This window comes from Ammodytes marinus (genome assembly GCF_949987685.1).
Source record: "Ammodytes marinus genome assembly, chromosome: 24".
Taxonomy (NCBI): domain Eukaryota; kingdom Metazoa; phylum Chordata; class Actinopteri; order Uranoscopiformes; family Ammodytidae; genus Ammodytes; species Ammodytes marinus.
The window spans coordinates 8,215,209-8,229,358 of record NC_137228.1 but is presented as its reverse complement, the minus strand read 5'-3'; the positions used below and the strand labels follow the sequence as shown (position 1 = coordinate 8,229,358).

Sequence of the window (14,150 nt, the reverse complement as noted above, 5' to 3'; positions counted from 1 at the left end):
ACAAAAGTGTTGTTTTTGAGTCGAAAATGAAAAAAATTGATGGAAATAGATGATAGATACAGAGGATTCAATTTCAAACGCTGCCAGCTACACAGCCTAGACCGGAGATTCACCCCTGTGGAGAAGTTGTTTTCGAGACAGTCCCATCATCTTTTTTGATTTGACCGAGTTCTTCCTGGAGATATATTGAAAGCAAATCAACAGAATCCCACACAACCGGAAGCAAGAAGCCGTAGCAAGCTAGATCTTTTTTTTTTAAAGTCACTAGAATTGAGCCCGAAAGTGCAGCCTTAACCTTTGGAACAGTATCTCTTACTATAGCCTCGTCCAACATTTCAAGTTTCTCATGCATGGTCTTCCTCTGTGGAATTGAAGATGTGCAGTTTAAAAAAAGACAGACATTGTTCTCAGCTATTGCAACCATTTGCTTACACAAAAGTCCAAGTTGTACATTGTAATACAAGACGACCCCACTCTACCTCTTGAGCCAATGTCACTTGATCAATAATGCCAATACTAATTCTGAACCCTGAATAGATTATTTGGCTGTTGTTTTATTTTTAGTTACAGGCTAAATTAAGATTAATGAGCCTCTCATACATTCATAAATGATACATTTAGATCCACCACACTCTGCCAACTAACAGTCAGAATACAGTGAAGCATCAATCAAGTGGCTTGGCAGTGTGAATACCTGCCATTATTGGCACACAAGTGGCCGTACTTTACATCACGCAAACACACACACACACACACACACACACACACACACACACACACACACACACACACACACAGTGTATACAGGTCAACAGACCAGCTGACTGGAAGGAATGCTGCAGACATTTGTCTCGCAGCACAAGCGTAGCGACGGATTCAATCGCTGCGTGAAGTGAACATCTCCGGCCTTGACTTAACTTCAACCTCACACATATATGAAAGGGATTAGTATATACAGTGTCGGCTAGGATTACTTGAAGTCGACACACTTACAATGAGTGAGTGTGAGATGGAACAGTGGAAGAGAGAAGAAAGAGTGGACAGAATGCAAACAAATATCTACTCAGTCAGCGTACACCCACTAAGAGCCACACACACACACACACACTCACACACACACACACACACACACACACACACACAATGAACTTCCCAAGAGAGGCATAGCTCGGATTCTTGGGGCCCAATTTGCATCACAAATATCTTGGATGGGAGTGTGTGTGCAATGCACTGAGAATAAATAAACCAATGAGGGTGCCACTTTTCGCTCCCTATTCATCACTCATCCATCCATCCACTCCTGTTTAATAGGCAACATTCAGCACCTTCCCATCAAAGGTCCTGTGTGTGTGTATGTGTGTGTGTGTGTGTGTGTGTGTGTGTGTGTGTGTGTGTTGTGCAAAATAACACACAATTTTTTCAAAGTTCAAGTATCAAGTGGATCTAATCATCTGACACTACACCAAACATAGCCCTATACAATGTAGCCTACTAGAGAGCATCACACTACATTAAATTCATTATTGATCAAGTGAGTGTGCAAACAAAAGCTGATTGGAAAAGAAAAAGTTCAACGGGGCAACTTTTCTCAACACCAAAGCCTGTGGTAATTACTCGCTTGGATAAACAGGCAAAGTGAGATTTGGTTTGCAAGCCTTTTGCATCATGATCAAAGACAACGAAAACTGCAAGCGGTGGAAAAGCAAGTTGTTGGCAAATATCCCAGTAAAATTATATGCAAATATCCTACAGGGGTGCCACAGGAGAGAAAAAAAAAGACGTTAACACAAATACCAATTCATTTGACTATAGGTTGACTATTGATAGCCATGGACCTATTACAAGTTATTTAAGGGGACATCGCAGGGGCATTCAATTGATTTTCCTCCGGGGAGTGACACCACAGGGGTCCGTATGATGAAAGTGGGATGTTTTCCCACTTCCCACTATAGCCTATATCTCCTCAGTATATATCTGCCTCATCTAAATTATTCAAAGACAGTATAAGGCATTAGACTGTGCCACTGGTGCAGCTCGAGCTTAATTCATATAAATCAGCGCAAATAGCCACGGTGCTGCTAGGTCTATCAATGTCCGCTTAAGGCAATTCAATTACACCGGTGGCGCATTCATATCTATGGGTGCAAAGGGGAAGGCATATTCGCTGTCTTTTCAATGCTATTTCATGCTAGATTTTATCTTTGACCAAAAGATGGATCGAATCGGGCACACAAGCAAGAGTGGATTTCGCTCTTTGTCCGCTCGAAAGTGTGTCTCTTTTTTGTGCCAGAGAAGCGTATATATAGATAAGTGTTCAAATATATAACGGAGGAGAGTTTGGAGATCATTACGCAGAGCTCGACACGCTCCACGAACGCTCAGAGTATGGGCTACTGCAGGTGCGAGTGTTGGTGCGATGATTCAAATGAGCGTAGTGGTGCCTGGATATGAAGTTGTGTTAAGTTTGCAACCCAGGGACGTAAACAGTAGAGCTGACGACACAGGTGTTGTCATGTGATGTAATTTGCCATTCATCTAACAAGTAATATGTCAATCCACCGTGAACATATACCGCCAATACGCACAGGTATACATGCCGACATAGAGATGAAGTGTTTACTGGGTAGGGTTTATGAGCCGCACTTGAAAGCCTGCAGCTTTTTGAAAGTGTGGCAGAGACGCGCATCCAACTCAAGCAAAGCCACTCACCTGACTGTGCCGCACTCCATCGGATCACCACCAAAGTGACGAGGACACAAGCGGGGAACTTCATCTTCGTAAAAGAAAGAAGAAAAAAATAGAGGCGGCTGCTCGTCTTGTTAACTCCCGTATAACTCACATGTCCAATTAAGATATCCTCGTTTGTCCACACACACACGCCCCTCACGAAAAAATACACAACCAAAAAGCAAACAAAAAATTTTAAATGTAAACGTCCGAGTCTTCTTGGCCAAATGGCACAGGTCCCCCCGTGCGCAAACCCCACAGAACAAGCGCCGTGGAGAGCTTTTACGCGCCGAGTCCTTTTAGTTGTGTTTGTTTACCAGTTCCCACACCGGTGTTTAGGTCGGTTTCCAACGCTGCTACTCTGAGCCATTTACTCCTCACACTGCCATTGCGCCGGTGGTGGCTGGGAAAGGGGGGGGGGGAGGGGTGTGTGTAGTGCGTGAGTTGGGATAGGGGTTCTGAACACGCCTCCTTTGCCCGATTGACACCTCAACCAGCCAATTAAATCGGCTATCCAAAAAAGATTAGGAGCGTTTTGTGGAAAAAGATTTTTTTGGAAATACGCCCACCTCACTTATCACCTTTCCTGATTGGCTATTTGGCTCCATTTGGCTGCAGTCAATAGCCTAAACCTGTCAGGAGCAGGTTGTTAAGATTTTCCCTTTGGGTGGTTTGGAGTCCAAATTGTTACCGGTGGTCCCTCTGTTTCCATATGGACACCACAGACAGGGGGCCGAATTATGATTACAATATGATCATTATATGAATGCATACGTCATCAGTTAATGTATGGCCTAGTCAGTGTGTCATTTCGGTGCAATATATTCATGATTTAGGGATCTAAACTCCTTTTTTGGCATATTTAAGAGCCAATAACCACTTTCTTTATAGTAAAAATGGATCATGAAGCACCCCCATGTACCCCCATTCTGTACCCCATTCTACTTTTCTGGCCTGGTTGTGTGGACTGATGTTTAAGGATGAAAAGCGACTGGCAGAGCAGCCAGGGGACAAAACACATGATGATTTGTGATGCATGTTAGGCGAACACCAGGGCATAAACCGGCCCTATTTTCTTAATGACTCCACAGTTTAGGCGGCAAGGGGGCAAGAGCACAGGAATGATCCTTCATATATCCCCACAGTGCCAAGCAGGAGGCTCATTAAGTGTCCTCTGCTGCTCTCTAGGGGAAGTTGTGGAGAATGACTCAAATTGTATTCATTTACTCTGTATATGGCATGAATTATAATGCCGATAAGAGGGGGCTACAAATAAGACTCTGGCTGGGATTTCTTTCACACATTGTATGCAAATAAACAATAGGAATCCAACAAATAGTCACCACCATTTGTGAACTTTAAAGACTGAGATAAGGGACTATAATAAAGATGAAGTTATTTTGGTGGTGCCAGAGAGGTTCAAGGTTAATGTATTGGCATTCAATGCATAATAAGCAATAAGGTATACAGCAAGAATACATACATTACTAAATTAGAATAACTTAATACCTGAATAAAAAAGAAAAATTTTATGTTTTCTTTGCTGTTTTAGATTAGGGGAAGGTAGTCAACAATAATCGAGGCAGCAGGGAGTGTCATTTACCATGTTGCCATCTCTTTCTTGTGATATTTATAAAATTGTGTTCATTTATTTTTTCTTCAAGTAGCCATAAAATATGTCATAAAGTAAAACAATCCTGTTATCAGTTTGTCAAGTTTCAATTTGGTTTTATCATCTTAATCTCTTATTGCCTTTTTAGTTTAGTTTCATTAAAGTCCTTATTCGTCATCATGTCAAAACAGAAGATCACACAGCAGTGAAACCTCAAACGATGCATGTTGCTGCAGCCAACATGATCATAGCCAAGGAACATACAGCACTAAACCATAAACACAACATATGGTTAGTGTGACTATTGAGTAGCATGGACGTATTACATGTGTATGGGGATATTGCAAGAACATAAAAGGGATTTCTGTCTGGGGATTAACCCTGAAGGGGTCCTTCTGAGATGTTTTCTCACTTCCCACTATATAGCTTCTCAGTATATATCTGCTAAATTATTCAAAGACAGTATAAGGCATTAGAGTGCCACTGGTGCAACAACTGAGCTTAATTCATATAAATCAGCACAAATAGCCACGGTGTTCGGTCTATCAATGTCTGCTCAAGGGAATTCAATTAAAAGGATTTTGCAAATTCATTCATATTTAGCGTACAGGGAAAGGCAGCGTATGGTAGATTCCCTGTATTTCAGTGATTTAAATTATATGTGATCCTAGATTTTTCTTTACAAAGAGATCTAAGGAATCGGCCACACATACAACTCGGAAATGTTTTTTGGTTCGAGATAAGCTTAAAAATCAAGATAAGTTGTGAAATATCTGTAGGGGGATTTTGACATGTACCTACTAGTCAAATCATTTGAATATCAACACAAACTGAAAAGAACAGGATTGGTCTCTGTAACATGACATTATCTTTTAAATTGTATGTTTCCTTCCACCAAAAACCAAGAAAGTACCCACTTATATGCTACTGTATGTATGAACATGAGGGAAATATAAAAGCCTGGCTGTCAGTCTCTACAGGTACATGGAAAGATTTGTTGGAACTATGGGTTTGTTCCTCTCTCTTTCTGTCTCATCACACACACACACACACACACACACACACACACACACACACACACACACACACACACACACACACACACACACACACACACACACACACACACACACACACACACACACACACACACACACACACACACACACACACACACACACACACACACACACACACACACACACACACACACACACACACACACACACACACACACACACACACACACACACACACACACACACACACACACACACACACACACACACACACACTTGGTGGCAGCACAACGCAGGGGTAGCCTGGAGAATGCTAATGAACGTCACTTTGTGGAAAAATCTGCAGATAAAACATTCAATTAGAGACATAACCGAGCGGCGTGAGATCTGATAGACGGGGAGATGGAATTCTGTCTTTGTACTCTGTGTGCTGAGCCCAATGTTAGGTTTTCTGGCTGGATGGTAACAGAACAATGGCTCACAGCGAGGAGAAGGAAGTAATCCATTCCAAATTATAAGGAAGTAATGGGGGCAAATGCAACTCGTAGGCTTTTAATTAAAAAGGTATAATGACTCAAATGATACGTTATCTCATGCGGAAGCCCTCTGCTGCTGAGATAATAGTGTAAATTAGAGCACAAAGCGTTCAAATTAAAAATTATAAAGCAAGATACTCGTGTGTTTCAAGGCCTGAGTCGGAATATATTATCTACATCAAGGGGCCTGTTCTAGATGTGTACTTGATGGGACTTGTTTATGTACCATGTTATGTTGCGCTCTATATTGAATGGCACTTAATAGTTATTTTAGAATCAAGTACATACCGGACGGAAACCACGCAGTGCACATGCTACTCGTTAACACAGACGTTTTGTTTTGTTGACCTATACTGACAAGCACATTCTCAGTTGTTTGTGTGTATGAATTGTAATACAACATATACTAATAATAAAGACAAGTCCCTGGAAGCACATGGAACCGCTTAGCCATGTTGTAACGTTTATCTCCTGACTGTCAAAGGAGGCAGGCTAATACTTCCCATTGACTCCCAGTATTTGAGCTAAGCTAATTAGCGATGATTGACCATTGCACATGACTTGATCCAAAATGCACGGACAGTTAAAGGAATGGAGTCTTCTTCCACCTTGTCTGGTCTTGAACCAGAGAGTGAGGCAACATATATATTTTTTTGAACTATTCCTTTAAGATGTCCCCTGGTTTATTGTGACCGGCACTAAGTTTGGTGCCTGACTTTGTTTTGTCCCCTGAGAGAAGCTCCATGCTGTATAGCCAGCCGGACAGGAGGATCAGATGACAGGGGCAGAGAGGGCTATGATTAGGGAAGGAGCGCTGCTGTGCACTGTGGAAGGTCAAGGGGGCTCTTTTCCAAAGCAGTTGGCGCCTTCTTGTTGACCACACACACACACCATGAGCTGCGGTTCACTTATCTGTAACTGTAACGGTGCGGTGTAGTTCCTGGAGGAAATCGGTGGATTTGGTCAGAATATATGCTGGAGAATGAATTGATCTCTAGGGAGTGAGCAGAGAGTTTCAGCATGGCTCTGGAGGGCACGTCACTCCTGAGAGCAGGGCTTGTGTTGTTGATGGCAGGTGAGTGTGTGTGTGGTTGTGAATTAAGAAGTTCTAACAAGTGGATTTGGTGTAACTAGTCAGAGTTATTTTCAAGGGGAACATTATCTTGGCGATTTTTTGTAGAGTTATTATTTGGATATTTGAAATGTTGAAGTTAAAAAGTCTTAGTCTAAATAGAAGTAGTGTGTCCATGTGCGTGTTTATTTGTGTGTGTGTGTGCGTGTGTGTGCATCTTACTTGAATAACTAGTTGACATACAGTACTGTACAATGTACTAAAAACATCAACACTAAAAGGTCAATGTAGAATACTAGTCTCTTGATTGCTAAACTATTGACTATATCATTGGATGTGTATTACATTGTGTGGAGTTGAAGCTCATCCTAACTACTCTATACACTCAAAGGTAGACTAATCTATAATCCTATTTATGAATGAAACATATCCATGAATGAAATAGAAAATGCAGCTTGTTGCAATGTGGATGATCAGGAACAGTTTTATAAGGAAGGTTTGGATCCTGCTGCTAGACATGGCTTGAAACCTGTAGAGAAACACATCGACGTTGATGACTCGTATGAGGTATTAGATTATCCGGATTCCCTTGATCAGTTTTACACAGCTGAGTATAACACATACACATACAGTACATACATAACCTGATAGTGTGTCTAATTAAGGACACCTCCATACAATACAATACAACATGGCAGGGAAGATTAGTGTGATGTGTTGAGGGACCTGTGAGAATCTCCTCACTAGATGAATGGGAAACATGAGTGACATTTGAGCTCAACAGATCAACTGATTGCCATGAGCGCCATCTTATTTTTTAAATATATAACTAAAAGTCCTAGATACACTAACTGTATGTGTATTTCTAAAATGGATAAATAATACAATAGACACAATTGTGTTTTTTCTTGCAAAAATGACCATTAAAATGATCAGATGCTAAAGTGTGTTTTTTTTTTTTTTTTTTTTATCAAAGCACCTCAAGTTTGAAAAAATCTGTGCCCAATGAGTCTCCACCATTTTTGAGATTATTTTTTTCAGTGGCATCTCTTGTTTGTAATCCCTTGGTGAGTGTTTTGGGGCTTTGAGAGCCCGAGCAGAAATAACGTCTACACAGTTGGCCCCCATCTTATCAGGCCGGCACAGAACTTAGATCCGCTATGTTTCTCTATCGCAAACAAACAACTTGCTTAGTTTGGCGCTGGGCCCTTTGGTGCCAGCTTTAAGCTCTGTCTCCTTCTGTACTGTTGCCTTCAGCCCTAGGGGGTCCTAGGGGAATGGCTCCGGCCTGCCTCCACTTTAAGAGGCTGTTTACACAACATCTCCCAAGTAAACTAATGGGACTATAAATTACAATCTTTTTCTCATTGAAAGTAACAGCCCGGCAGGGAAGAAAGGGCAGCCCAATAGGAATAACCATTGCCAGAATATTACCTTGTTTGATTGCCCTGATGTATTCCTACACAACACAGCTGATAACAACCCTAATTCATGGTTTAAAGGTGCAGTCAGCTATTCTGGAGAACACACGTTGTCGAAATCACTTTTCTCCTCATGTACCGCGACCTGTCTGTACCGTGAAAAAAAAATCTGGTGCTTATACACAGCCTGGGCTCCGTAAATAGCGAATGTAAACAAAGTAGGCCCACTGTAAGCTAGCGACATGCCCGTTCACAGAGCCTAGGCTGAGTATCAACACTGGATTTTTTCAGCGCAACACACAGTATGGACAGGTAGCGGATAATGAGGAAATATTCACTGATATTGACAGAAAGTGATTTTGACAACAAGCATTCTCCAGAATCGCTGACTGCACCTTTAAATCTTCTGTATTACAATAATGCAGTGTTGCTTACCCCTCAAATAGAATGATCGCCCATTTGCAGGTCCTTCATATCAATTCTAACTGTCATTTTCATGCCTTGATGTGTGACATTTTTTCCCCATGTTTCTTGTTCTTTCTTTTGTGCCTTAGCCCAAGTCCTTCCATCAGTGTCTGGCTGCAACAGAGGCTTCTACGAGAGGATGATCAACGATCTCTGCTACGCTAAGTTCAGTTTTGAGATGGGAGGGCTGGAGAGAGGCCACTGGTGCAGCTGGCCACACACCAGGGAGTGAGTTCACCTATACATGCACAACACAGGGGCCAAAGAATATAGCATTAATATTGGTAACATACAGAATACAACAAATGAAATAAATGACCTACCTCCTCTTTTTACAGTGGAGTCATAGTAAGACGTAACACCCGATTGAATAGATAGTATCATCCATCATTATGCCTTTAGTAATTTGTGGGGAATACACTGTAAAATGTTGCACATAGGCTGGCATTCTTGGAAAATTAAAATCATTGTGCACCCCTAGAGTTATATAACCACTTTCACTCACGTTGCATTGCACATTGTCTCTTTATACAAGCAATAATATTACATACAGGTATATATCAGTTAGGTTGTATAATAAAATAGTGGAAATAGCCGTTTCTTTTGTACAAGGAACTGTCAGAAAAGTATTATTATTAGTAGTATTTGCATTAGGAAGTTGGTGAGAGTGCATACTGTACTCTATACATCTATCTATGTACAGTATCTATCTATCATATATATTGTGCGTGTGCGTGTGTGTGTGTGTGTGTGTGTGTGTGTGTGTGTGTGTGTGTGTGTGTGTGTGTGTGTGTGCGTGCTTGTGTGTGTGTGTGTGTGCCTTTTTCCCAAACACTTTCAGTCTGAGGATGAGTCAGACAGGAGTGTGTGTGAGGCCCACAGGAGAAGCTATACTGTCAAACTGTGATTTCCCTGCTGGCTCACTGTCCTATCTTGCCCCAGCATCATGATTGGTGGCGGATGCACTCTGCCTGTGTGTTTGTGTCTGTGTTGTAACTCATCATAAAAGATTTGTACAGGCGCACACAGAGGGGCTCAGGGTTGCGTCACAAAATGCCTAGCAACAATGCATTGAAATACAAAAAAGAAGGTGTGTGTGTGTGTGTGTGTGTGTGTGTGTGTGTGTGTGTGTAGACCAATTTAGCGGTACAGAAACATTGAAATCTAATAAAGTGGAAGTAACACAGGGGGGTTTAAAGCACGTCAAAGTCACCCTTTGTAGACTAAATATTACGTTCCTTCTCACACAAATTAACAGCTGAATAAATTCAAATAATAAAAATGCACCTTTTGTCAATTCAACACACTCAAGGGCTTTGCTCTTACGGCCCTCAGTCAATCAAATTGAGTTTATTTTTTATAGCAAAAGTCTTACATAAAAATGCAACTCCAAATGCTGAACATAAAATTTAGTTTAAAAAAATTGATAGAAACAGGCTTAAAAGTATAAAATGAATAAATAAATAGATAAAAGCCAGGCCAAAGAAAAATGTATGCAAAGATAGATTTAAAATCCAGGCCAAAAAAGTGTGTTCGAAACTTTCTTTAAAGTGGTCCACATTCTTATATAAGCTAAATCCCACTTCAAACTTTGTCTTTAGCTTTTACCACTGACAGTATTCTGATAGCATAATATATATTTTACAAAAATAACCATGCATCTATGAAGCTTACACCTCTTCGATCGGGCTTTGTTTTTCCCATAGCATGTCCACTTATTACACTGTAGATATGTGGGGAATGGCATATTGTCACTCAGCCGAGATCCACACATAACATCCATACACATGGTGCTTAAATATAGAAATGCCTGATTCTAAGCAACACTACAGGCCACCCGGCAAGCACAATTCAGTTCCAAGTTTGTCATAGTCCAAACCAAAGTGCCTGCCAAGTTGGAGAAAAAAGATGGAACAATTACTTTTGAAACTGAAAGGTCTTGTCCCTGAAAATGGAAGTAGTTTATTAGAGGTTGCTCAGATATGCACTGAATCAAGCTATTTCATCTCATTGTAAATCTCTATTAGGCTTCAGTGAGGCTAATTAATGGAGTAAAAATACAATGTTATGTATCGTTTGTAATGAGATTCGAATATAAACTTGTGTCCGAGTGTATGTGTTGCACGTATGCGGGTGTAAATAAATACTGTGTGTGTGTCCTGAATTATTTTCTCTCATGAGGCTTGTTTGTTAGTTTTAAGAACACAAGAAAAACAAATAAAAAAAAGAAACAAGATGGCACCGTTCCCACACTGCATTGCTCCGAGCTATAGAAGCACTCCAGTCTCTTGACTTGATATCTTTGGAGCAAAAACACTTTCATGGAGTGGTGGCTCAACATACATATTTGTACTAAGATGCTTGGGAGTACTTCTCAACCCTCAACCTTGAACCTTTTATCCAAACTGAGACCCGATATTAAACCGTGACCACAAACTTGAGTCGCTAAATCCTAAAATGAAGGTTAACCCACACCTTTAAATATCCTGATCCTAGCTGTTACGAATGCAACACCAGCTCTTCAAACTACTCCTGGTGATGACAATTGGCTCTTGACATGCAGAACCCAAGAACAAACACATCGAGAAACAGAATCACACTAGACACAGGCACACGCGCGCGCGCACACACACACACACACACACACACACACATCATGTAATTCATGCTTTTATCCAAAGTGACTTACAATCAGAATGAGTAGCATAATGCTTTGCTTAAAGGTACAGTACTGTTCATACCAGCCCAGTTCCTTGTGGCAGTTCATTCTCAAAACAGTCAGAATGGTGAACCCCCCCTTGGCAGCCCTGTATAAAGGGAGAAAGGGATGGGTATATTTCAATCTTGTTATGAAAGGATTTGGGCTAAATCCCGATCAAATTTAAGCACAGGCCCGCAGTTCACTTGTTGCAGCCTTGCTTTTACTATGCAGTGCTGTAGACTACTTTAAAGTACTACTACACGTCATGTTGCAGCAATGCATTCTGGATGATTGAGGCTACTGTCCTTTGAGAATTTTGGTGGTGGAAGGAAACCCTCGTGTTGGTCTGACTTGCTCTGAAAAAGGGAAATAAAACACCCTACATGATATATTGTACCCATTAGAAAGTAAAGGGCATTCGTGATGACCCTTAAAGTTGGGTGGACCTTTCCTTTAAAGGGGGGCTTTCTGACCACTTTCCCACTTGCCCTCCAGCTATGCAATTAAAAACAGAGGCCCGTCCGGAACAGAATCTCTACCCCGGTATGGGGGCATGCACTGCACCGAGGGGCGCTACACTGTTGGTATGCTTCTCCATTTCCCCCTGCCCTCTACCACCTAGCCGTTATATTTAGCTCCGTAAAGCCCACTGGTAATTCTAGACACCCCGTTGACTTGTCCTCCCCCCCCCCCTACCAACAGGCATTCCTACTCTGGTATCACTCTGAAAGGACGTTTCAAAGACATCACGAGGAACTGTTTCAATCTGACAGGTGTATTTACATGATCACTTTATGTTTATCAAGGAAATCTGGGTTTGTGACACTATAGGGGTGCGTCCCAATACCCATTCCTGCTTTTTAGTATGGTAGAATACATCATGTAAAATGCATTTTGCCAATAAAATCCTTAGATGTCCTACTACATCGTGTTGTAATTTCTAGTGTTGCGAGCCTTTTTTTTAGGTTCTTAAGTTAAAATCCACTAGCACATCATAACTTGTTCCCAACTGTACACATACTGCATGCAAACCACACCCTCTTAATATGAAGTATGTAGTATAGTAAAACAAAAAGAGTACGCAATTTGGAATGCACGGTAGATGTGTGTGTTGTTGTCACATGGGAGTTGGATCAAGTATTTTGTCTGTTTTCTCATTTAGTAGCAGTGCTGAGCGTGTGTTGTCGCCCTCTACAGGTTCTATGAGGGACTGACAAACTGCACCTTCCAAGTGGCTTTGAGAATGGATTGCTTCTGGCCAAATCAGGTGGTGGACCATTTCTTCATGGAGGTCCACAGAGCGTACTTTCCAGAGTGTGCTCTAACCGGCCGGCTCCTCCATGACCCGCCACTCAGCATCCTGGCCCCATTCATCGCAGTGCCAGTGCTGGTCACCCTGCTCATGACTGCCCTAGTGGTGTGGAGGAGTAAACGCACAGAGGGGGTTTTATAAGACAAGATGGATTGTGGATTTGGTTTTGCATATGGACTCCTGAGACATGAGCATAATTGTTGCCTAATAATGTGTAAGGTTGTTGTCGAAATTGTATTGTTATTATAAGTTTTTTTTTGTATTTTTCTATTGATATTAGTACAGGCAAATTATACGCATAACACATACAACCCTATTAGATGACGAGACAGAAAATAAAGTGAAATAAAATAAATAAAATAATAAAAAGCTAAATTTAATTTAATAGAATCCTTTACGTAATTAAAAATTAAAAATAATATGTAGATTGACAGTGCCAACACATACAGTATACATTATGACAGATAGGATGGATCGGTTAGAGTATAGTCCCACTCTTCACAAGATCATTTTTTTCACATTTCCTATTGTGTTATGATACTTTATAATGGGCTGCTGCAAAAAAATGTTTTTCAAAAGACATTGGCTTCGCAGTTTATTAAAAAAATGACATATGTAAATTCCAATTAGTTCTCGAATGAGCTTGTACTATAATTGTTTTCCCATGCAAAATAACTGCATTTATTAGCTGGGGACATTTTTCATCCAGAACCCCTGATATAATATTTCATGGTTTCCTTAGCCATGTTTGAATAATAATCCATAAAGAAACATAAACAACAGAATCTTTTTCATTGTTATATATCAAGTTGTTTTTTTGTGACACTCAATTTGTGAAATATCCTTAATTGAAATACTCTGGAGTAGGAATCAACTGTTGTGTTGTACATTGTTTAGCCCCATATTAATTAATATGAGTATGAGTGTATGGATGGTGCAGTGAAACAATTTGCATGCCTGATGAAAACATGTAATAAATGCTCCGTTTGATATTAAAAAAAAACACATAATTTTTCTTCGCAGTCATTTTTTAGTGTACAACATCAACAGTATGAGAGAGTGTCAATGTTTGGCAGCAGGGGAGGTGACAAAGTGTTTGAGTTTGGTGGGGGGGGGGGGGGATTTGGAGGCCATGCATGTTAATTACCATCTGTTGTTGTGGCGCCCAAACAGCGACACACATAAATAACAAGCGGCGAGGAGGAGGAAGACGCTCGGGGGAGGCACACGATGACTTGGACAAATGATACGTTATAAATTTGGAATAGAGGGTGGAGAACGGGAG

At 40.9% G+C, this 14,150-nt stretch overlaps 1 protein-coding gene across 1 annotated transcript; it reads left to right on the top strand.

Annotated features, from left to right (window-relative positions):
* Positions 1 to 6,839: 6,839 nt before the first annotated feature.
* LOC307270078 (receptor activity-modifying protein 1-like) lies at positions 6,840 to 13,783 on the top strand. The gene is made up of 3 exons (XM_080053219.1): positions 6,840 to 6,969; positions 8,942 to 9,080; positions 12,751 to 13,783. Exons 1-3 carry the CDS (start codon positions 6,915 to 6,917, stop codon positions 13,004 to 13,006), a joined length of 450 nt encoding a protein of 149 aa, XP_079909345.1. The 5' UTR covers positions 6,840 to 6,914; the 3' UTR covers positions 13,007 to 13,783.
* The last annotated feature ends 367 nt before the right edge of the window (positions 13,784 to 14,150 follow it).

Coding starts and splice junctions, on each gene's coding strand:
- LOC307270078 (XM_080053219.1), top strand. CDS start 6,915: ATGGCTCTGGAGGGCACGTCACTCCTGAGAGCAGGGCTTGTGTTGTTG. Junction 6,970..8,941: donor GCTTGTGTTGTTGATGGCAG/GTGAGTGTGTGT, acceptor TTTGTGCCTTAG/CCCAAGTCCTTCCATCAGTG. Junction 9,081..12,750: donor AGCTGGCCACACACCAGGGA/GTGAGTTCACCT, acceptor CGCCCTCTACAG/GTTCTATGAGGGACTGACAA.